Source organism: Strongylocentrotus purpuratus, unplaced genomic scaffold (genome assembly GCF_000002235.5).
Source record: "Strongylocentrotus purpuratus isolate Spur 01 unplaced genomic scaffold, Spur_5.0 spur5_scaffold_7, whole genome shotgun sequence".
NCBI classification, from domain to species: domain Eukaryota; kingdom Metazoa; phylum Echinodermata; class Echinoidea; order Camarodonta; family Strongylocentrotidae; genus Strongylocentrotus; species Strongylocentrotus purpuratus.
Window position 1 is genome coordinate 8,784,827 of NW_022145613.1, and position 26,304 is coordinate 8,811,130.

General features: G+C 36.7%; 1 protein-coding gene across 1 annotated transcript; it reads right to left on the reverse strand.

The window, feature by feature from the left end:
* Positions 1–224: 224 nt before the first annotated feature.
* On the reverse strand, positions 225–22,708 carry LOC582642 (zinc transporter 2). The gene is given in 11 exon segments (XM_782586.5): positions 225–693; positions 1,180–1,314; positions 3,610–3,672; positions 3,675–3,714; positions 4,681–4,712; positions 4,715–4,938; positions 8,915–9,068; positions 9,733–9,769; positions 9,771–9,880; positions 11,581–11,770; positions 22,148–22,708. Coding segments are annotated over 10 exon segments (984 nt in total). The 5' UTR covers positions 11,609–11,770; positions 22,148–22,708; the 3' UTR covers positions 225–532.
* Between the last annotated feature and the right edge of the window lie 3,596 nt (positions 22,709–26,304).

The following is a 26,304-nucleotide window of genomic DNA, read 5'->3' on the forward strand; positions in this document are numbered from 1 at the left end:
GGGGTTTTAGGGGGGTGATGGGGGGGGGGGGGGGGGGGGGGGGGGGGGGGGTTTACACACATAAAAATACCAAAGGGGGGTTTAGCCCCCTAAACACCCCCCCCCCCCCCCCCCTGTGTACGAGCCTGACGATCAGTCAAACGAATCATCGTCTTTTATGTCAAGAAAGTGGACCCCTAGCTTGCATTATTGCACCACCCGGAAACTGGTCATTGGGACGCTGGGCCCCGTTTCATAACACTCATGACAAAGAAACACTGCAACATGATAAAAGTAGCTCAAAGCCAACCACATGCAGCAATATTTGGGTAGCGTACGTTAATACGAATGTTAAATCGTAGCGTATTGGAAAGAAAAAAAGATAGTTGTGACACGCGAATATACGCGTAGGTGAGCGCGGTCATAGTTTGAAATCATGGAGCTCCAAACAGATCAGAAGCGACTTCCGCTGTCACAACTATCACTATATCAACTAGCTATGGTTTTCATGAAACGGAGCCCTAATAGTTTGGACGAATGAATAGATTGGTCTCTACGCGGGTCCGGTAGTTCTTGCACATAGGAATTCTACTCCATCTTCCACAGTCTCTATCTGAATGGTGGAATGTACGACGCCGAAGTGAGTCTCCAGGATATGACGAGCGTCTCGGAGTATCTTGGGCGCATCAACTGGCCGACCGTCATAAAACCGAGCTGGATGTAGAATAAAGAGGCAAAATAAGTTGGAAAACTTGTTAACCAATGAAGTGCCGTTTACGTGGTATGGAGTTGAAATACACAGATGAATACTGCAAGAGCAACGTTTAAAGATTCATCGGGGGGGGGGGGGCGAGAAAATTCAAGAAAGAATAGAGAAAAGAAAGAAGAAGGGAAGTTAATCAGGGGAAAATGGAGAGAAAGACGAAACACGATTCTGATCGAATGAATATTTTCAATTTATTTATTAGTATTTATTTATTAGTATAATCTATCTCGTTGACTATGAACGTGTGAAGGTAAGAATGAAACGTCACAATATGTATTTGTTTGAATTATTGAGTTACACTAGCTCAAGAATGGTTGTTATTACATCTTCCAATGAAAGTGAGAAAAGCAACAACAAAAAAAGAAGAAGAAGAAACGTGTCTCGTCCCCACAAACGGCTTACTACCACCTTTCAAATTACGTTTATATTCTCACCTAAAATAAGATGGACGCATACAAGGGGAACATCTGAAGTTAGAGACCATATCCTGAGTGAATGCACGCCCTCAACTCCGTCTATTTCGACCAGCCTTCTCTTGGCTTCATCATAATCTACACCCGTCGGTTTACCTGGTAAATAGAAAGTGAAATGGTTTAAAAGAGAAGCCTTTCAATTCGGCCTATAGGCCTATACTAGGCATTGTGGCGTGCGCCTGTAATCCAGCTAACGATGGAAGTTGCAAACTGATTCAACCGAGGACACAGGTTCGAAACTGAGGGTGCGTTTAATCGACACTTTTTCACCCTAGAATCACGGTTTCTAAAGACGTTTAGTTTAAAACGCAATGCGTTCAAGCGATTTTTTCGTCGGTCGTAAAAATAAACGTGTTTGAAAACACAAACATGAAACGCTGAAAAAGAGGCGTTTTGTATCATGATTCTGCAGAATCACGGTCGCTAAAATTCGATTGAACGGACGGAGTTCTCAATCATGATTGTATGACGGAGCCTGTTCCGGTTTGGGCAAAAACCGCGCGCCTGTTTTTCATGCAATTTGCGTTTACTATACCATGCTCTTTATCATGGCCTGTTCTGTTAGATTATACCTTGTTTTCCTCTTTTTCTCTTTCTGTCTTTCCTTATGTTATTCTTTGTTTCTTCCTTCTATCACCTTCTCCTATGTTATTCTTTGTTTTTTATAATTCTATCACTTTCTCTTTCTGTCTTTCCTTATGTTATTCTTTGTTCCTTCCTTCTATCACCTTCTCTTATGTTATTCTTTGTTTTTATAATTCTATCACTTTCTCTTTTGTCATTCTTTGTTTCTTCTTCCTTCTATTCTTATGTTAATCTTTGTTTTTTTTTCCTTCTATCAGCTTTTTTAATGTAATTCTTTGTATTAAGCATTCTATCACTTTCTCTTTCTGTCTTTCCTTATGTTATTCTTTGTTTCTTCCCTTCTATTCTTATGTTATTCTTTGTTTTTTCCTTCTATCACCTTCTCTTATGTTATTCTTTATTTTTATAATTCTATCACTTTCTCTTTCTGTCTTTCCTTATGTTATTCTTTGTTTCTTCCTTTTTTATTCTCATGTTAATCTTTGTTCTTTTCCTTCTATCACAGTTTCTTATGTTATTCTTTGTTTTAATCATTCTATCACTTTCTCTTTCTGTCTTTCCTTATGCTATTCTTTGTTTCTTCCTTCTATCACCTTCTCTTATGTTATTCTTTGTTTTTATAATTCTATCACTTTCTCTTTTGTTATTCTTTGTTTCTTCCTTCTATTCTTAAGTTAATCTTTGTTTTTTTCCTTCTATCAGCTTTTTTAATGTAATTCTTTGTTTTAAGCATTCTATCACTTTCTCTTTCTGTCTTTCCTTATGTTAATCTTTGTTCTTTTCCTTCTATCAGCTTTTTAAATGTAATTCTTTGTTTTAAGCATTCTATCACTTTCTCTTTCTGTCTTTCCTTATGTTATTCTTTGTTCCTTCCTTCTATCACCTTCTCTTATGTTATCTTTGTTTTTATAATTCTATCACTTTCTCTTATGTTATTCTTTGTTTCAATCATTCTATCACTTTCTCTTTCTGTCTTTCCTTATGTTTTTTTTGTTTCTTCCTTCCATCACCTTCTCATTCTTTGTTTTATTATTGAAATCTATGCTCAAAACAGCAGTCGACAGTCGGCCGTAAACAATTCCAAAAAGCGCGCGCCGAAGTTGACCTATACTTCCTGGGTCAAACTGCGAGTGTGATCCGCAGTGGCTGGGCTCGAAATGAGCTAGAATCAGCGTTGATGAAAAATCGCTTGAACGCTAACCGCAGTGACCTTGTTTTTTGTAACGGCGTTTTGATTTGTGATTCATGTTTGTGATTCTAGCTTCGAAAATTCGATTGAACGCACCCTGAGTCACGTCTTTCGGATGGTGACGTCGGTCCCCATACGTATATAATCATATCTGATTGATACACGTCTGTAAAAACCAAATACGCACACACCCACGGCATGGTGTTGCGTAGACTCTGTTGTTATGTGCAGCTTCTTTCCATAAATTTGCCCCTGCTGGCTCCATCCTAAACATTTACTATTAAACAGACATCGTGTTGTCGTGTGATAAGCAGATGACACACTGATAACACCCTATCCATACCCATATATTTCTGTATAAAAGTATAATTTCTTGAATTGTCAAAAAATTACCACCTTTGAAGCCAATGACTCCTGACATACGATATCAAAAGGGGTATCGTGTCTTTCCTCCAATGTGAACAGCATTCGGGTTTGGGTTTATTTTTTGCAGACTGTACAAAATTGTTATGAGTTATCAAATAAATAAGTTATTTGCTGAATCTCCATTAAATACAAAAATATAGGGCAATTTTATTTGACGGTTTGCTGATTATAGTCAAAATGTGTCAACCTACCTGCCATGAGTATATGGATGCTTTCCTTGAACAAACCGAAGAGAGTGCCTAGTACGATGACCCGAAGATAATGGTTAGAATCGGATCCAGAATTTTAAGCTCAGGCTAAAAGTAGGTGAAAGAGAAAATAATACCAAAATGAGAGTGCGAAAGTAGTCGTGTTCCCCTTCCTTATATACATGTACCTGCTTGTAAGAGATGGAAATGGGCGATCTTACATGGCGATATACTGAATGATTATCTTCTTGTTTCTTTTATTTATTTATTTATTTATTTATTTCTGATATTTATACAGGGTGGCACATATCACCAATTTGGTGGTCTTCCATGAGGCCCTCTTTCGTTCTAAATTGACTGTGCGTGCCATGGATTATTGTTATGTTTCTGAGCGCAGATTTACTTCCTATCGCATGAAAAGTTAAGAAGAATATATAGGATTTTGGTATCAAATGAAGTCGCTTCCGGAATTAAACACTGAATTTGGCATTTTTATGTGTGAACTCTTAGCAATTTCAACAACAAAGGCCGTGAAAGTGATCGAAAGTTATCTGTTCTTTAGACATTTTGTTGGACAGCGAGGAAAAGTCATTTTCAAATTGAATAGCGTTTCCCATGTAGAATTGCCCGATCGGTAAATGTGTGACGATTTGGCCGTGTAAATAATGTGAAAGAATACACTTGCCAAATACGTGTGTCTACTGTCTACCGTTACTGATGAAATCTGGTGTAAATAGGTAAAAATTAAATCCAAATTGAGGTTAAATGTCACCTCTGTCTTCATTAAAGCGCATCGCACTATAATCCCAAAGCTTGTGGAAAAAGATTTCAGGAAAGAGGCGAGCCCCCGCCCCCTCCCCCCATTCATTGTTATTTAGGGTACGCATATGCATGTTCCCTCCTTTTGAAAACACCCCCCTAAGTCCGGTGTGTAAATTCAATACGGGCCGGATTTTTGTGTACAACGAGCCGGACTTTGGTGCGTGAAAAGTACCCCTTTACCGAACTTTGGGAACACGCATGGTATCCCTCCGTTCACGGAGTAAAGGGCCGGGGGCGAGACGCGACACTTACCTTAAAATAGATGATCAAGGCGGCCACAAGAAGCCCAAACCCGAAAGAGAGTCGCCAAATATGTGCAGACATGCGGCTCGTACATTCATGTGATTGTTTATCTCATCATCCTTGCTCCCACCGCCGAAAAGGGAGCCATGGCTGTGCCCGTGCCCGCCCCCATGGCTGTGCCCGTGCCCGCTGGCAAGAAGACCTTCCTCCTCCTCGCCACATAGATTTGCACAGCAGCAGAACCCGAACTGGAGCTGGATAATTTGTCTGAGATAAAATGGGAATACTGGAGTCACAGACCAGACTGCGCCAGAACCTTTTTGAACACTTCGATTTTAGTTTTTTTTTTCTATTTCGACCCCATCGAAAAAGGTATTCATTCTTCAGTCACATTGTCGTGAGTATATATATTTTTTATTCTATAAGATATAGCAAACAACGTAAAAATTATATGAAAAGGAAACGTGGTGTGAAGAATGTGAATAAATACGCTATGGAAGCAGTGTAAACAGTGTGAAAACTTTGTAAAACCAGTACACAGTATTTAAATATATATATATATATATATATATATATATATATATATATATATATATATATATATTTATCTTTAAAAAGAAGGTAACCCAGTCAGCAAATAGATACTGGTTTTCGTTGGGGCCCTTCATAATACAAACAAGTATATACATTTCAACAAATCAAAAATATAAATAAATATAGAAAATTACAAAATACGACTTGAACAAATGAAACCAAAATCGCAAACCAGGTTATAAATAGAGGATTTGAACATAGAGAATAACGAAATGAGTAATGTGTATATGTTGATCAAAAAGAAAACCAGACATTATCTCTTCGAGAGATCGTGATAGAGAATCGATGTTGTTTGGACACATATCACAGTTTAAGTCTCCAAGTAATATAATTTCTACATCTGTAATTTGACGACGAATTGGGAGGTCTGTAGATGACACATATAAGAAGTGTTTTTGAATGTTTGGGCGATAATTTTACCCACAGAGCTTCAATATCGTCGCATATTATTTTCATAACGGCAACTTACGTCATCTTTTACGTATAGTGCCACACCCCCTCCATGTCGGTTGCGGTCTTTGCGGAAAATATTGTATTTTACAATGTCTATTTCAGAATGAGATACGATAGCATCGCATTTGGTTTCAGAGACAGCAACAACATGGAAAGGATTACTTTGAAGTACAATTTTAAGTTCAGATAACTTAGGTACAAGTGAATTTATACTAATGTGAGATATTTTTAAACCTGTTTTAGGAAGGCAGCTAAATAATTTATCTTGAGTTCCAAAGTACTTACAGGTGTGGGCCCAATTTACATCAGTTTGTGAGCCAGTTGAAGGAGTGTAATTTTATGTAAGACTGTGTTTAGAAGTAGAGTGTTATTGTCACAGGTAGTAGCATTAAGTGGTGAAAGCAGAATGAACATGTTGTGGTCACCGTGTTTTTGTTTTTGTCTACACCTCGACGATATTCTGAGTTCATTCTGTATACAGAACAAAATGGCGATATTCATCAACTGTTCTGGTCCAAGAACTCATGTTGGCTACAACGAATTTCTAAAGCTGGTTTTCTTGAAGTCAACCAAAGATCAAAACAACTCGTATTGCATCACGTGCATGAAATATACCATACTAGGTATAATCATTATATTCGATCCAACTTCGATCTTGTTACTAACTTACATGATTATAATACAAGAAATAGCCGCTTCAACTTTAACTTACATGTATTAGAAAGAGTAGGTAGTATTGGAAATTCGTTTTTATTACAATACCATAAAACATTGGAATTCCCTTCCTAATGGTATAAAGAAAATAGAAAACTATGCTCATTTTAAGAGGAAATTAAAGGAATACAATAATACTTGAGAGTCAGAGAAGAGAAGCGAATGACATGTTATATGATTGAAATTTTTATTCTTCTGCCGGTTCATACTTTTTCACTTTGTATCTACTTATGTTTTTGTACGTTATAGAAATTCTACAAACTCATCATTATTTTGCTCTTCTTCCTCCTCCTCCTCCTCCTCTTTTTCTTCTTGTACTTATTATCATTTCTATCATCGATTTAATGATGTTATTATTATTATCTTTATTAAGTTTTATTTTCTTGTCTTATTACTATTTAAACTTATTCATTTTGTACATGTTTGTCGGGGACCCCACTGGAAATAACTCTCGAGCTTTCGTGGTTTATCCTGTTCTAGTTGACTTAATTTTGATCTGTTATTCTTGTATATTGTTGTATGTTGGAAGCTTGGCGAATAAAAATCAATCAATCAATGAATCATAATGTGACACTCATATTTCGAGGAAAAAATTATGATTGATTCTACCAAATGTGGTCATAGCATATGGCACTGTGCCAGCTTAATAACAATAATGATAAATACAAAATTGAGTGTCAATAGAGTGTGAAAAAATGGTGAAAACAATCTGAAAACAGTATGAAAACATTATGAAAATATTGTGAAAACGGTTTTGAAAACAGCCTTGTATGAAACAATGTGAAAACAGTATGAACACAGAATGAAAACAGTATGAACACAGTGCAACACAGTATGAACACAGAACGAAACAGTACGAAAACAGTGTGAAAATAGCCTTGTATGAAACAATGTAAAAACAATGTGAAAACAGGATGAGAACAGAATGAAAACAGTATGAACACAGTGCAAACACAGTATCAACACAGTACGAAAACAGTACGAAACAGTGTGAAAATAGCCTTGTATGAAAACAATGTGAAAACAATGTGAAAACAGGATGAGAACAGTGTAAACACAGTTTGAACACGATGTAAACACAGTGTGAAAACAGTTTAAAAACTGTGTCAAAATAGTATGAAAAAATGTGATCTAAAACAGGATATGATGAATCAAACTCCAGGTCGAAGGCTATTTTCATTAGTATCCTATTTATCTATATCAATTACACAAAGCATAAATTCTATTTTAGTAAAGAGGACATAATCAATAGTAATAACGATTTGAAGAAGCGCAAGATTCATTTTGGAAAAGAGAGAGAGGAGTGGCAATATATTCTTGCAATCCTCTTGCTTAATCCTACGACACCACAGGTCATACGACACAATGGTATCGCTGAGTGAGTGGGCTTACAGTCAAATTCATACCTCTGACTAAGCAAATTAAGCTCATCAATTAACAGTGTGTTAAGTGAATTAAGCTTTACGTGTAACAACTTTACTCAGTTCTGTCGTCTGCGTGGGATGGGTTTGTTTCTATGGTTACAGCCTGCCTTCGTCGCGCTTCGTGCCACTGAGCATGCGCCGTATGAATAATTAACAAAGTGTTACGGTTGATGGGTTTTTTTTTTTTTAGATTGGCGTGCAGTTTAATTGCATGCAATGCACTTTATCAACTGCCTTGTTGTTATGTATATGCTTAATGCAAAAAAACCAATGACATAAATCTATAGAGTCATTGAGGGATGTTGTATCAACAGTAACTATGCAATTATCTATGACGAATCACTACAAATTCCCCAAATTCCATTTTTTTAAAAGTCTATATGATACCGCCCCTCAGAGATCGCGTCATGCATTCATAAGTGTTCATCCTTCTAAACAATTGCAAGGCAACGGAAGCTGACAAAGTTAACAGCATATTAACAGTGAGTAAGCATTGAATCAGCAACTATTTCTATGTGACAATACATTTGGTTAATAATATGCAGTAAAATATGATATGAAAGTACAAATAAATCTCGCTGCAGGGCATTAAAAAACAATCCTTTTCTATGATAATCTTTAAGATTAAAATGAAACAAAAGAAAGAAAGAAACTAAGAGGAAGCTCATAAATTATTCAATACTTTTACCATGTCTACCAGGGGGGTGTTTTCACAAAGAACCTAAGTTGAACTAATTTTTAAGTTGGACTATGGAAAGCCGTTAGCATCTTTGAACATATTTTGTAAAAGTTATTTTAAAGGCATAAAATGTTGATTCAAAATTTCAAATCATTCATATTTTCTATTATCAAGAGGATTTCATGTTCTTGATGTGGAATTTATGAAAAGTCTAAAATACCTCATTTTTTGCTTTTGAATATATTTTGTTTTAAGGCTACAAATGGCTCTCCATAATTTTTAAGTCCAACTTAGAGTTAATTTTCGACTTAGGATCTTTGTGAAACACCCCCCAGGGCTCATCCTTTTTTTTAACGATACATCCCAATGAGGTACTCACATGATATTTCCGACGAAGTTGATAACTCCGATGATGACCATAACCTGGCCATTGATATCGAAGTCACGGTTGGCGATCCTCAAAGCGGCAAAATAGGTGAGAACGACCGCGAGACAGATGGATAAGATGATAGAAAACAGGGCCCCAACGACCTCTAGAAATCAACAAGAATTTAGGTCAAAATTTAATGTAGCCCTAAACTTCGGACGAGGGGTAAAAGCATGTTTGATACAATCAAGAAAAACAATTTCAATGTAAAACGTAAACCTCGGATTAAAACTATAAGGAAATTATTGAGTGGATGGGATGTAAAAAAAAAACCTCGGTTATCGATTTTCACTGACAACAAAACTACATGAACTAACACCCCGTGGTTCTGACAGTATAGTGTTATTCGTGATGTTCGTTTTGGCTCTATTTAGCCAAATTATAGGTGATGAGACACTGCATCACAAACATTTATCCTTATAATTATATTTGCACGTGACAACACAATTGAAAAGTTCGAATGGACATCCCACTAATAGGCAGTTTATATTTTAAAAAAACCTCAAATGATATATACAATTTCTCATATTGAATAGACATCATTTGATTTGTTTTGTGGGGGGGGGGGGGGGGGATTTTTGATGGGTAAAAGTAGATGCATGCCAAAAAAAACTTGATTTAGAAAGAAATGATTGATATAAGAGAACGCAAAGGCTAACACCAAAGGAGGGGTGTCACGGGCACCTTCCCCCTTTCAAATAAATACAAATACTATAGGATCTCCCTAAAACACAGTTTCTTCAACAAATAAGTCTGTATATCTTACTTACCGGCACGTAGTAAACCGTAAGTGAACTTCTTGGAAGGGCGGTTTCTTTGCAAGCCAGATTGAGGTAAGACTGATGATGTAGGTGACAACATCAGTTAGAAGATGACCTGCGTCAGCCACGATGGCTAAACTTCCAGATAAAATACTACCTGAAGATGGAAGAAATGATTTTATAATGAAATGAAAAGAATTATTCAATGGAATGGCGTAAATATTCATAATTGAATAATACGCGCCGTTAAAACTCGAACAAGAGCAACAATAAACAACAACAACAACAATATGGCGGTTCGCCGATCTGGCCTATTACGAATGGACATTCATCGTTTCTGAACGAATTCATTGTGATTGTCTCCGTCAATGTCGTCTCAATAACATTCCGTACATGTTTCTTCACTTTGATCTCATGATGGTCACCGCCAATAAGCCGGGACAGAATCAAGATAGTGATTTTAAACATGTTAATCTACATGCGCAGAAGATAATAAATCGCTTAAATCATGGGAAATCGATGTGCAGTTCTGGTTTAATTTGAAATTGTTGTTCCGTGTACTGTATTCTATTTTTGAAAACATTTTATATTACCAGATAGGTTTTGTTGGATTGTTTGTGATTTGAAATCCCGTTTTCCCCCGATTTCCTCATAATATTCCAGAATTACAACGCACAGATCATGGCCTTCTAATTGTTTTATAAGGTCATTGGTGCGTGCAAAAGTGTGCAAATCAGTAATAATAAATTTCATATCACCAAAATCGTCTGCTTTTCAACTTTGCTGCTTCCCATTGGGGATGTTTTTATTGAAGATATACTCTTACAGAGCACACCATCCAAACAAAACCCAAGAGAGGGAAACTGCTCCTTTGCCAATGCCCGAAAATGCTTACGCAGTCGTTATTGTTAAAACAGCTGAATGTTCTCATTAAGATGCACATAATCAGAAGCGGTGACTATTATTGGATCAAAGAAAGAATCACGTTAAATGTCCATCCGTAATAGGTCCATGATCTGACGAAAGATACGATTCCTTTGACGGAACTTGTACTGCTACCATATTAATTCCTCTAAAGAAACTGTACGGCCCAGCTTCAAGATAACCACCTGGATTGTGAATAGTAACCGTATATTGGCAAAAACGATGTCTCGTGTGTAACGGATAGGTGAAGAATTAAATTACTCTAAAATGGGGATAGAGCGACTGCCAAAATAGACTATTTAGGTTGGCTCCACTAACTATACGAGAATACCGGCGAGAATTCCCCCCCCCCCCCACCAGTACCACCCTCCGGCAGGTTAAGGGTGGGAGGCATAGTCCTCTAGTGTGCCCCTCCCCCAATAGACCATTTTCGTAATAACCAAATCTAATGTCTAGAGTCTCTGTGAAGTGCCTCAATACAAATTATTTCATTCACCTGATAGGAATAATAGTATTTCAATAGACGGAATCCGAACTGCATACATTAAATGTTGCCAGGTAGGACAAACATAAATGGCTTGACCTACCTAGCAACACTTAGTATGCATTTTGCATTCTGACTATTGAAATACTATTAAGTCTTATCAGGTGAATGAAATACTTTGTATTGAGGCACTTCACAAAGACTTATGCAATACATTTGGTTACTTTACGAACATGGCCTATTAACTATATGCGAGAATGCCAGTGATCTCTCCCTCCCTTATTATGGACTTTTAGATTTACGTGGACTGATACGTGTGACGTCCATTCAAGGCAGTGCATTAAAAGGACGTCAATCGTAGCAATCCACGTTGTCGACGTGCAAATCTAAAAGTCCCTATTACAGTACCTCTACGACATGTAGTACATAAGAAGCACATCGTTCCTTACCTACAATTTCAGCTATCACGATAAGCATACAAAGACAGAGTGCGAAGATGAGTCTCGCCTTAGCTCCATTCAGTAGGGCCCCTCTTTTGGCGTTGATGGGGTTGTCCTTGTCCCCTTCGTCATCCTTCACAGCGCCATAGGAGGGCGTGGTCCGTTGCCGCCCCTTTTCCAATTCATCATGAGTATATCCCTGCCAACATGTAAAAAGGACATTATAAGAAACAGCCGCCTGTATAGTGATCTATTATATTATGTAATAAGCATACCACTTTTTCCGCTTCCCCGTGTAAGTCATGAGCAGTGCATGTACAAACATAATGGTACAAAGAAAGATGCATTGGAGAATAAGCCAGTTCACGGTTGCAGCCTGAGCATGAGCAGATAAAGGACGAAATACCGGATACGTGCTCATGAAAGTTATTTAATCATTATTCATTCATGTACAAGCAGGGAACTCCATGATACACAGGTGGAATTATTCTTTGAAAAGGGGAAACAAAGGCTATTTATACCAGTGGCGGATCCGGGGGGGGGGGTGGGGGGGCCCGGGGGCCCGGCCGCCGAATTTGCGATTCCCAACCATTCAGCTATGGGAAACATTTTGAGCAACGTGATTGGTTAAAAAAGTTATAAAGACACGCCCACATCGACGCGAGCCATCTCATCATGGCGGTGTGGAATGTGTCTGGATAATGGATAACAGGGGCCTGTATGTGCCTGTAGCTAGCTCGCGTGTGAAGTGCATTGTACCTAACAACATTGCGTATGTGCAGTCCTGAGTGTTTTGTTGAGCCTAGCCATGCATTGTTTGAACATAGAAAATAACACAAGTTACATGTAGATTTAGATGATAGATCTTTTAAGTTAGATACAAGTATGTTCTAATGAAAATAATATAGATATCGATTGGATGATTTTTTTATTTTTTTATTTTTTAGATCTATACCCTAGATCTATAGACCTATGATAACAATACAAAATGGAACATTATTTATTGGGGGAGGGGGGGGGGGAGTCTAACTTTGCTAGTCTAGATGTCTATGTATAAATGAGAGCTTGAGTCTGGGGGAAAGGGGGTTGCAGAGAGCCCCAGCAGTTGTTCTAATAATCAAGTTCGATGAAAGGATTAGGCATTACAAATTTCCAGTCAGAAATCCTCAAACAGATTAAAATGGTAAAACTAGAGAAAGTTTCCAAAATTAAATTATTTCATCTCGACTATACATGTAGATCTAGCCATGAGTATTGTTCATACAGGAGAGACTACAGGATATCACATTTTTGGTGGCTAATTCTTCTTAAAAGTGCATTAACAAACTGGCAAATGTAATTGTATTAATGATCTGAGTATAATTCCTTTCATTGCAGGATACTCTCCCATTGAGTATGAATACCATCTCTGCTCGTTACTGATACACACCTTCAGTAGCAGAATTCTAAGGCATCTGAGTAGTTTGCAGGCACATATACAGAGTCTGAATCGTGAGACTACAGTAGGCCATTTCATGTAGATAGACTTCCCTCAGACATGATATCTTTCGTAAAGTGTCAAATTAGAGTCTGTGCTTGCAGACTTACATTGTGAGTGTTTGTGTGTCTGTGTCAGCTGTGAGCGAGCCCGAGCGTGCAGTAAATGATGTAATATTTATTTCTTCTCTCGACCCATCACGTTGCTCATAAAGTCTCCCATAGCTGAATGGTTTGGGAATCGCAAATTCGCGCCCGCCCCCCCCCCTTGAGAAAAAAATCATGTATAATCACGTGATTTTTACCTTTTTGGGGGGTTGGGCCCCCCCCCCCTGGCGCTCAAGGGGGGGGGGGGGGGTGCAAATTGAAATGTTTTTGAGGATCAAAAAAAAAAAATGTGCTCTGTACCCCCCCCCCCCCCCCCCCCCCCCCCCCCCCACTGAGCGACTTTTCAGCCGGCGCGATTTTCAAATTTTCGGGAGCAAAAAAAAAAAAGTTGGGCCCCTCCCCTAAGAAATCCTGGATCCGCGCCTGATTTATACAGTGTGTCCCAGAAAAAAACGAACCGAGAAGTATCGATGTTTTATCATAACTTAATCACAGCCATTATTAATAAATGATACATATTTGGAAAGCTTAGAGTCTCCTCTTTCAGTTGATGCTACTCACGTGATGCATATTTCACGCATGAGTGATTAAAAGCAATTTGAAGAAAGGAAACCAAAAAGTAATTTGGCGGGCGGTATCTGAATTTCAAAGAAAAATTCATATTTCTAGAAAGTTGAGTTTCTGCTCTTTCATATGATACCTAAATCATGTATATGTATTTCATAAGTTGTATCAGATGTGTACCCTCTCTCTTCTTGACGGTTGGTTCAGATTTTTTCACCAAAGAATTTAAAATTAGTGTGTGTTTCTAATGACACATAATGCAAAAAGAAATTTATGATTATGTGATTTAATCAATCGGAACATGAGACACTGATTACTAGCTTTCATAAACCAAAATAATCAACGCAAAACAGACTTTAAGAACAAGTTTACATAGTAGGAAAACGAGATTTATTTGACACCCCCCCCCCCCCCCGTTTAATATATGTTTCCAGTAAGAAGTAAGTGGATCCTAAGGAAGTCCTCACGTTCTTACCAGTTACCCCTCCCCTCCCCCTCCATCTTCGAGGTTTAACGGTCAGGTAACTTGCCCTTGGGTCGTTTCTCACGACCACTATCAAAAAGGCTATTACTAAATCAACTCAAGGGCAAATTGTATTGTATTGCCTATAGAAATCATGTTGATATTGCGTAGGTATAATGCTTAACTCCTCACAATTCAAAATATGATTTACAATGCGATTGAAATGTCAAGGTATTGATTTCTCGAAAGTTTTAGTGATCGTGATTAAATCTTCGTTAACAAAATCTCGACTCCTTTCTAGATAAGCATAACGTCACATGCATACTAACATTTTAGAGTATTATGCACAAAGATACAGATAAGTTATGTCATTTCAAGTCCTGTATATATAAGTTGAGCTATCAACAGGAAAATGACTTTAAGACACACACGGTAAATGATATCTATAAATCACATTAGAACTGGCATCAATGTATATTTAAATTTAATACTCAAAACAATTGTTTTTTTTCTTCAAATACATTACCCTTGTGCGGCATCCACAGGTAAATAATCAGCCATGGTGGATACCTCCACACTGTATAACTAGTATGTTGAGTGAAGTCGCATTATGAATCGAACTATGACACATTTATTAATAACGAAACAAGATCCAGGGCTAACTGCCAAATTGGAACCACAATTTGAAACTTGATCGTCACGTATTAATGAGGATTCCTGAATTAGACACCGGTTCTCAAGCCTCTACTGTTTAAAGTGTGAGATTCGATGTGCATGTATAGTACATATGGTTCGGTTTGGTTCATTATCAGACTCAATAGTTCAACTGCTCTTATACTATAACTATTACCACACTTAATGATATTCTAGTTCAAAAGAAGATTCCTTCATTTTACATAGAGATCTTGCAAACAAGAGAGCTCAGTGGGCCTTTTTTTTTGGGGGGGGGGGGGGGTGGGGGTATTTTACAACCATGGCCCTCTGTGGCATACTCCGGTGACATACCATAAGTACACAGAAGAAAAATGTGCCCCTCCCCTTTTAAACGGTTCAGTGTAAAAATATCTGAGGTTAAAAGTGCAGAGGTAAAAAATGGCAGAGTAAAAATTGCAGGGGAATAACATGGCAGAGTATGATTGCCAGTGGTAACATTTTCAGCGGTAAAAATGCCAGAGGCACAATGTGTATAAACTCTTTAGCCACTGCTAATTTAGTTAGCTAATGAGGTTGAATATATTATGAGTTTAATGTTAATTTGTTGCATGTCTGTTATATTTTGAGGCTAATATTACCAGTATTTTGAACAGTTTGACTTGAAATGTAAAAAAATATGGGATTAAGAAATTGCCTTTATCTTGATTTCTTGAAAGTCCATCGATCGTGCCCACTCAAATTCCGTTTTTTTTTTTTGGGGGGGGGGAGCTTAAACACTGATAAAGGAATATTTATTTGGATGTATACGCCAATTAAAAATTAAGTAGAGAAGGGCTATAGCGTTCAGATATATATATATATATATATAAGTTGCAAAATGTGAGCAACTCGTATGAAATACACAATACCCCCCCCCCCCCACCTCCCCTTAATCAACTTTGTCACTGTCGAGCAATATTGTCATCATGCGATTCACTTGCCCATCTATTGATAGTATTATTAAGTATGGAGACAAACACGTCATACGACGAGAATCCATTTTTTGTTTCGCCTCGCAAGTTTGTTTTAATACCGCCATGAATAATTAATATCTCATCTCTTAATTGCACCCGTATTCCGTGCCATATAGCATGAGAGTAGACTGGCAGCATCCAACTCGTATAACGTATACAAAAAAGGCAGCACTTCGACTGACGTCTATTGTCTTTCCTGTCAAGGCTTGTTGATATAAATATGTAGACATGCGTGGAAGATGTATGATATTTAGATGCTGTATAGTAGACTTAAAGAGAAGATTGAGTTCTGGGAAGAGGTGAAATTATTTTGTGAGCGTTATCATTGTTATTATTATGCATTAGGCAAGTATTGAATCCAATGACCGGGATAGTAGTATATCTGTAAAGCGCTTAGAGACACCGTAGATGCATATAAGCGCTATATAGAAGCGGATTATTATTATTATTATTATGCAAGTGTGGAAAAACATATGACTAAAAATGTTCCCTAAAAAGCATGGCTCTTCATAATGCCCTAATATTCTAAATATGGCATGTAACATCATAAAAATCGAGACGGCTTTTTATTATACATGTTCGTGTAGTCCCATATACATATTTCTGTCTACAGTGCTTGTAACTTTACCAAGACTGGGCCAAATTTCTTATCATTTTGATGATTCCAGAACCTTGAAATAGACACCAATACTTATATGCTAGATCAGATGATCAACCTTTTCTGATCGATTCCACAACGTTTCTTTTACAAATCGCTTTGTGGTGTTATTTAACCGCTATATGGCGGTTCCGTGCAACGTGTGTCATACGAGATATGCATTTCCCCACATATATCATTACAAAAAGGAATTTATTCTCTTTATTGTCTTTTCATGGCGATTCAATAATGTTTCTATCTCGTATCACGAGCATTAGTCATAGTTATGTCAAGAGATTCCATATTCATGAATGACATATATGGGAAACATTCCACGAAATCATCCTACTCGCCTAATGGGGTGAGAAAAATTCTCGAGAAATCGTCATCTACGATGTCATATTTCCTAGACGCGAAAATACGGAGTAATATGTACATGAGATAACTAAGGTTTATAAGACAAAATGGAAGATAAAATATGAGGTTAATTAGACTCCGCCGGAAAGCAGAGTTGTACAGATTCCCGTGGGTTTACGAAGAACTTGAGAAAATCCGAGTGAAGAAAATATTCAAAAATACGAAAGAAAGTGATGCTTGAATTTTTTACAATTATATCAGCATGCAAAATAATTAGGCAGCATTTTGTAATGGAATGGTTGAGGGGGAGAAATTCACAAAAGTTAAGACGACTTGCAAACAGACACAAATACTTCAAAAAGTAATATACAGTACACTGAAGGATATGCACACGTGGTCCTTGTTTTAACAAATCTTGACTTCCGTCTGTTTTTTACTGTTTTTCTTTTTTATAAGCGACCATCCATACTGTCGCTTAATTGGTTTATTGATAAATAATGCAGGAATATGATACGGCGCATGCGCACTCATCTGTGAGACATATTATCAATACGTTCTGTAGTCGTATAAACATAAAATAAGGCATGCAAGTATAACTTACAAGAGATTTTACAGAGATATGTGCTTTTCGGTTGTCATTGTTATATCATAATATCTTTATAATGTTATACATGTATAATTAGCATTATCGTATCATTATGATGTCATTATGTCCTAAATGTATATGGATTTTTATTTTAACTGTTCTGTATAAACGTTATGCTTTTTATGTAAATATGTTCATGTTTATTCAGGGCCCCATGGAAGACCACTTATTGGTGAATGGGCTTCCCTGACAAAAGGTTCGAAATAAATAAATAAATATCGCAATAGAAGCAGTAATAGTACTACTAGTAGTATTAGTAGTAGTCATGGTGGTGGTGGTGGTGGTGGTGGTGTGTGGTGGTGGTGGTGTAAGTATTACCGGTATCATGCATTGTTTCGTTATAATTATCTGAGGGTCATAAGTATCGAATGCTCTAAGCTAAGCGACAAGTACAGCACCTGTGTATTTAGAATAGTCCATTGACCTTTATTAGGGTATAGATGAAGTTGAATACTTTGATTGAGAATGTTCTCTACACAAGATTTCATTTTATGCAGGTAGATTAATCAGTGGCGCTGTGCAATTCTTTCTAACAGCATTGGCACACGTGGACTGCCACTTTGCCCGTTTATAGTAGACTACATAACTGGGTAAATTTTGTGACAAGATAAAAAAATTTAGATAAAAAATTGCCAGCATCAAACCGTCGTTGGGAAACAATTAACCCTTTATCGTGTTCATGCGATTCAGAAATATTAATGAATGATGAATTAAAATGGAGTCAATAAGTCATTTACTGTACGTTCACAATTAATCAAATGCGAATATTAGCATTAAAAAAATAATCGTATTGTCCTCGACTCTACAGCATCCTAATACTGCCGTAGATCTATTTTAATCTGTTTTTAATCTTATGAATTTAAACCTGACACATTATCATAGGCATGTAGGCTTACAAGATTTCCTGAACTTTCTGTTGATAGTCGTCGATTAAGAGCAGATTCTCCACACGTCTGAAATGGAAATATTTGGATTCCTATAGTACTACTTCAGCTACTACTGCAATTGCGGCAACTGACACTATACTAATACCACTACAGACAAACCTGCTTTAGTGACCACCTGTCTACAAAGACCACACTTTTTGTTTCCCACGAAAATGATTTCTCATTGAAACATGTACTATAGGCACCTGTCTACAAAGACCACCTGCCTATAACGACCACTTTTCTTGTCTCCCTTGGGTGGTCTTTATAGACAGGTTGCAATGTACTATATTTTTACTATTACTACTACTTTTACTGATGCTATTACCACTACTTCTAAGAGTATTACATTTATTAGTAATTAAATACTTCTCTGGTTTATGAGTAATTCCGATTTTGAAGCTTGTCATTTGAGCTTTCAAGGGCCTATCTCACTGAGCGGCGAATGCTTGCGAACGTAGCGAATTTGGGGTTTCGCCAGAGTTTGTAAAATGTTGTAAAAGGTTGCAAGAAAGATCGCAAACAGTTTTCTTTGTTGTAAACAGTTTTTCATGTCGCAAAGAAATTTTGAACATGTTCAAAATTTCTTTGCGAATTTATTTTTCCGCAAACAGTTGCAGGCGTTTGCAAAACAGTCGTTAGCGTTCGCAAAACAGTCGTAAGCCTTTGCAAACGGTTGTTAAACGGTTTTGCTCTTTGTTTTCGTCAGTTCTCTGTGTTTCGCCAAAGCTAGCGACCACGTTACCATATGGTTCCTTTATAAAATCGACCCATTGAGTGCCAGTAGTTAGCAAAAGGTCTCAAACGTTCACAAATAGTGGCAAAGGATTGGCAAATAGTTGCTAATCTTCGCAAGAGTTGTCGCTAACATTTGTTTACAGTCGCTAATAGTCGCCAACTGCCTTTCGCAAACACTTTCGGAGACATTCGCTCAAATGTTGCTAATTGTCGCTAAACGTCACTTAATGTCGCTAATTTTCGCCAACATTCGTCAGAAAAGTTGGCGAATCCCAATTCGCAACGTTCGCAAGCATTCGCTGCTCAGTGAGATAGGCCCTTTAGAGATCTTTTGATATCTTAGAATATTTTGATAGAAGACAAATACAAACATTCACATTCTCCGAACGTTGTCTTAAATCTTGTGGAAGATCCGGTTGATATTTATTTATTTATTTATTCATGATTTCTTTCAACAGGGCGTTATGTTTCATATTGAAACATGCCGTCGCGAGTCGTCAGAGGGCAATTCTATACTATAATAAAATCTTCTTCTATCACTTTGATTCTCATCTTCCTACGTATGTTATTTTTAACCGTTTTAATGTTCATAAAAACAGTTTTATGCTCTGGCAGTGATAAGCGCTATACTGCACTCTAAAAACTCAAATGTTAAATCAACATTTGAAACGGACTGGTAATGACAAAATTTTCAAAATAGGAGATTAACACGATTCATTTTGACTTATCATGCGAGTTTTCAGATTTATTAGACCCCAACGCTGTTATTATTGTCATTATTGTCATTATACCCATTTCCAGTATCGTTATACAAACGAACATCCCCGTCACCATCAATTTTTATTCCACAAAATAATATTATTTTCATACAGAACAGTAATGGAAACAGATAAAAGCAAAAGCATCAGATTTTGAGTCAAAACCTTAATGTTGGTCTATCATCCTACTCATCGTAAACATATTATTAAATCACACAACTTTTAAATCGGTAGGAGCATACACTTTAGAAATCCCTCTATTATGGGTAGCGGCGGCTATAATCGTTGGATAATCTGATACAAAATTGAATTGACTGTTCCGAAACAATATTACTACTGTGTATAGTTATCTTTAGTTCCTCCCTCTTTTTTCTTTCCCCCTTTTCCCGTATATTAATGAACAAATCACAATGATAATGTATAATGCAACGATAGTATGATAATATGGTCTCATAATTATAATGTATTTCCTACAGCCCGCGCAGGCGAAAGAACCCCTTTAAATCATTCACAGTATTGCCGGTATACTGGCTTACAATATGAATTAAAACAAACACACGCATAGATCAATGTATTTTGTACCCCCCCCCCCCCCCATCTAATGCTATTAGCTAATTAGTTTTTTACTCATAAGGCCGCATTATATACGACCGTCTATTACAGGAGAAAACAATGGTACCACTACAGAAGCGCCATCCGGAAGTATCTTCCAAATTCATTTCGGTGAGGTGATGGTATAATACGGATCTCTTAAAATTGAGGACAATCTTACTTTAAAAGTGGTGTCTTAAAGTACAGGCGGGAATATTCACTATTCTGTGGAGTTATTATTATTACTGAATGACTCTACTGAGAGTTGATCCCACTATTCTGAGCACGATTTTCCATTCCAAATTAAGTGATCATCAATATGCATGACTTTAAAAAAGGCCTAAATTAAACTTTTAAGGCTGTATAAAATGTTCCCATCCTAAAATAAAACCACTACTCTTTTAAAGGTTTTATGAAGCACCGTGTGAATCATTTAAATAGGTGCTAATCAACACCTTAAAGGAACAAATACGATGGTGCAACAAGTTTTTAGCAGACATGTAACATTATGATTACTGTAGGTAGTGGTGGTGGTGGTGGTTATTTTACCTGACTGCTAAGAAAGCATAAAATGCTTGTAAGTAAGCAACCAACGGCCGACGGCTTTAGGTCCTCTCCGAGGGACCTGGTAATGAGGATTAATGCTTTACTAAAGGGAACTAGCGCATCGCCTTGTTTCGAATAGACACACCCCGTTTCTAAAGCAAACATAGAAGTGATTGCATTCATAGGGTGTGTATGTTGGAAGAGGATGCTGAAACTTGCACAGGTTGAAAGATCATAGCTCTATGAGAATACTGAATTAGGCGGAGTATATAAACAAGCTTATTATATTCACGCTTTTCTGGTGACATGGGATTGGGGTGTAAAACGGTGTTCGCGCCCTTTGCCGGAAGAAAAACTACGCTTTAGCGTAAAGTTGTTCCAAGCAGAAGAGCGCGAACGGAAAAAGTTCTTATATCTTTAAAAGTTTATAGTAATTTTTAATAATATTGAAGTTGGTGATTCTTGAAGAGGTATTTTTATCGTTGGGTAAAAGTTGAAAGATGTTTGTACTATGATTACCGTTCAGGAATATGCTGCAAAAAGGAGAATAATCTTCAATCGCGTTTTTCTCGAAACTGGGTTTTTCGGGCACACAGGCGTTTGCGCCCTTCTGCCGGGCACATGCACGTCGACATAATAATAGTAACATTTTGCGAAAAGGGGGTAATTTATCGGGAATTTTTGCGGATTTTTGTGTTTAAAGTAAATTTTATTTTGTTTTTAAAGAGCAAGAATTTTCACGTAAAAGAATCATGTATATACCAATTAAGAACCTGCGACTCGTAAACCGTAACATTAGGGACATTACCCGAAATTAGTCCTGGGTAATCAAAACTGTACAAGCTAGGCCCAAAATAGGGTTATTTAGAACCCATTTTTTAAATATTTCTTGGAAAATATTCAGTAAGTTCATAGATGTATCTGGTCATATTGAGAAGTAATTATATTATGCAAAGTAGATATCATTTTTATTGGCATTCCTTCCATTGTCAATACATCATAAATACTCATGACGATTTAAAAATCACAATAAGAGCAGTTTTCTACACATTATTTTAATAAAGCTATGGTTAAATATAATCAGGCGTAATAAACTCACCTATCTGCCTTGTTTTCTGTCATTTTTGTTCCTAAAAGCACAGGATCAGTTCACTTTTAGAGAAACCTTTTCAAATTTCCAAAGCTTCTCAGGTTCCGCTTAAGGATAGAAAAATCAGTGAGCCGATAAGTGGAGTTTCCAGTGTTTAGTTCACCTATCGAGAAACCTTTTCAAATTTCCAACGCCTCTCAGGTAAACTTTAAGAAAGAAAATTAGTTAGCCGATAAATAGATTTTCCAGTGTTTCAGTTAATCGAGTGTTTGCATGCAGTATGAAGAGTGTCACTATTTTTGTTATCTGCCGTGAAGATTGAGACGTGTAAAGATGAAATAATCCACCCAGTCAACATCCCATACCTGTTGATCGCTAAAAGAAAAAATGCTACTCAGTGAGAGTATCGTGTGGACAACATGACCGACGACTTACGATTGGTTAGGAGGAGAACATGACTCCTCCTCCTCCTCCCTCTGTCATCGTAAAGACCGTGTGCAAAGCGAGAACGCCGTGTGCGTCATTTTGCACACCTCCTTAAGAAGATGAATATAGGCCTAATCAATAATAAATTACCTCAGAAATAACAGATTTGTGTTTGTTTTCAAATGAATTAAACTAATGACAGAATATAATAAAACATTGTCCAAGCTATTATTCAAATCTATTTTGCTTTTTTTTAAATTTTGCTCGTAACATTTGGCAGCGGTATGATGTAACTTCCGTTTTGATATCATGTGGAAAGTACAGTTAAAAGGGTTCATTTATATATATATTTTTTTTATCTTGATAAGTTTTATTGGTTAGAAAACACAATGATTTACAAAATATGCGTTACATCGTTTTGCACAAAAATAATGAATAATCATATTGTTTCACACTTACAATCTTGCGGTTTCACATTTCAGTGTAACATTAAAAAACATAGCATGATACTTCTGTATACCCCGGCCGCCAAGAAGTAAAGAACATTTATAGCCCCTCTCTCCCCCGCCGGTCCGTAGTCGGCCCGGCTGCACCGCCGGGGCATAACGCATGATATAATCTGACCTTTTCTATTACATAATAGAACATAGTACATCAAATACACTACCACATAAATAAAACAAAAAAATGTAACAAAAACAAATAAATCTATCCCCTGAAACGTTTTGCACATAATATATAACATTATCATTATGCAACACGGAAATACTTGTTGATGTTTTGCCACTTTGCCATATGCTTCTCAAATTTGTTTTTCTTTTTTGCAATAGCTTCTTCAGTGGATTTATAAGACAAAATATAATTATTAAATTGTTTCAAACTAGGTATACTCTCTTGATATTTACAACGTAGAAAGAACTGTTTACCAAGTAAAATAAGAAAATTAAAAGCTGAGGTGGCTGAACTTTTTGGTTCGGTAATTCCAAATAAAATGATTTTGCCTGTAAGAAAATAATTGGGATTAAAATCAGTCACTCTTCTGCGTAGCGCATTCCAAAAGGCTGTAATCTTAGGACATGTACAAAATAAATGGTCCATTGTCTCGGGTGTCGCATTAGGGACTTTTAGATTCGCACGAAGACAATAGGTCTATGCTACGCTCGACGTCCTTTTAAAGCACTGCCTTGAATGGACGTCACACGTATAAGTCCACGCAAATCTAAAATTCGCACGAAGACAATAGGTCTATGCTACGCTCGACGTCCTTTTAAGCACTGCCTTGAATGGACGTCACATGTATTAGTCCACGCAAATCTAAAAGTCCCTATTAGGGACTTCTAAGCATATGTTTTTCCAACCTATAGAATTTGACGTGAATAGTCTTGTCACCCATTTAATTTTCTGAGCTTGAAGAATCGATTTAATACAAGTCATCTTTAAACTTCCCTCATTGTACTCCTTTACCAAGACTTCACGTTTTATTCTATCTGGGCCGCCCCATACAAATTCGTATAGTACTGTGTTAACCTTATGAATGAATGAATCGGGAATGGACACAATGCTGGCTACATATAACAGCTGGGAAATAGCAAAAGTTTTAACTATTTGAATTTTTCCATATAGTGACAGATTCCTGGCTTTCCATAAGTTCAGTTGAGATTTGATTTTGGATAAAATCCTTTGGAGTTGTGCCATTCTATCTTCAAAAGAGTAGGAGATATCGATTCCGAGTATTGTCAAAACATTATCAAACTTTATATTTATTTGAATTGCTGGATTTTGTACATTAAAGTGTCCTATAAACATTGCCTTCGTCTTTTGGTAATTCAGTGAAAGTGACGAACAAATTTGAAAATCATCAAGCATAGCAGTTAAATAAGAATATGATTCGAAATTTAACAAAAATACTGTTATGTCGTCTGCGTACATAGAAAGTTTAATTTCGTGAATATCGTTTAACTTTATGCCCTGGATATTTTGGTTCATTCTTATATTTATTGCCAAAGTTTCTATCGCTAAAATAAAGAGGTATGCAGAAAGGGGGTCCCCTTGTCTTACTCCTATTTGGGCACAAACATTGACAATAAACTGGTCTGGAATGGGCATATAATAGCCCTCGCAACAATAGGGAGCCAGCAAATGCACTTTCTACGCAAGCTGCGTCCATACCATGTTGATAGGACCATACTGTCACTTTTTTCATCGGTCCGTAGTTGGAAGTATAATGACGTATGATTCTGTAGTGTGGTACAATAGTGCCAGAAAGAAAGACCAAGGAAAACTCAAAACCATTGTCAAACAAGCAGCCAAAAAAATAGATAGAGAAATGGAATTTGATGATGTTTGTAGAAACAGAGCAGTGTGTATGGATGTCAAGGTGTCAAGTGATTCAAGTCGCCCCCTGAATTGGAAATTATGTCAGGCTAATAAGTGGTAAAAGATGGCAGTCGAAGAAATTCCGCACTTCGAGGTACCTGAACTCTTTTGTTCCGTACTCTATCCGTCTGCTGAATGAAATTTAAAATGTAAAATGAATCACTCTTATTATATTTCTTTTCCATTTTGATTGTAGGAAATGATCACACATTTATTTGTATTTATTATGGGACAATTATATTCACTTTCTTATAATAGCCATCTTTTCCCAAATGAAATGAAAAAGGCTCTTTTCTATTTAGACTCATAATGTCATAATATAGTGCTTGTTTATTCATAATTATTTCATACTGTATTCATAGGTTTTCATATTGCATATATCTTTTATTATCATAATGATAATGATTCAAACTAATCAATGATAACAATACAAATACAAATAATATTAATATTGAAAATGATAATAGTAACTATAATTACAATTTTATATTGTTTAAGTTATTACTCTGGATATAGGAACAAATATTGTCAAAAGTAAATTCAGAGAAAATATCTATATAATGAGAATGTTAAAGTGCTATATGTTTATTTTCTCGATATACTCGTTTCATGTTGTACGTATCATGTCACATGTATATTTTATTTATTTTTCTCCGTGAAAAATGCATGTAAACGCAACAAATTTCCTTTTGGACCAATACAATTTTAATTGAATTATTGTAATCGGTCGATTTTAGTCAAGAAACATGTTTTATAGCATAATTAATATCTTGACCTTGGGAAAGAGCTCTACAAAACAAAGAGTTTATTATCTATAATTTCATAACTTTAGACTCGATTTCAACCGCGACAACGATCACTGAATATTGTAGGATCGCACATGCTTCCAATATTCCAAATTCATGACCCCATACCAAAACATTGTATTACCTTTAATCTTTAAAATGCGGGAAATTCTACGGCTCTTTTGAAAAGCAAAAAGAGAAGAAAAGAGGCTTTTAAAAGAGAAATAAAATAAATGTGTCAAGATGACTAAACAGGCGCTCATTTTCCTTTTTAAAGCCCGTCTGCACTAGTTTGGCTGATATGGATTAGACCTCCCTGCAAAGTCACTGACAGGTGGTTATCTCATCATATCAGGTCTCAATTAACATAAAAAAAGAGGATCATGGGGGACCAACAGTCACCGATTAGGCATTGTTTGCTATGTATAGAGGGCGCAAGTAGCTATACGTAGTGCAGTGGGGCTTAAACGAGAGAACAATATTAGGGGCGTGTATATATTACACAAAAATCGGTAGCTTTTTCGGAAAGTTCGGAAAGTTAAAGATAAAGGTGAGTTCTGGTAATGCGATTGCATTGTG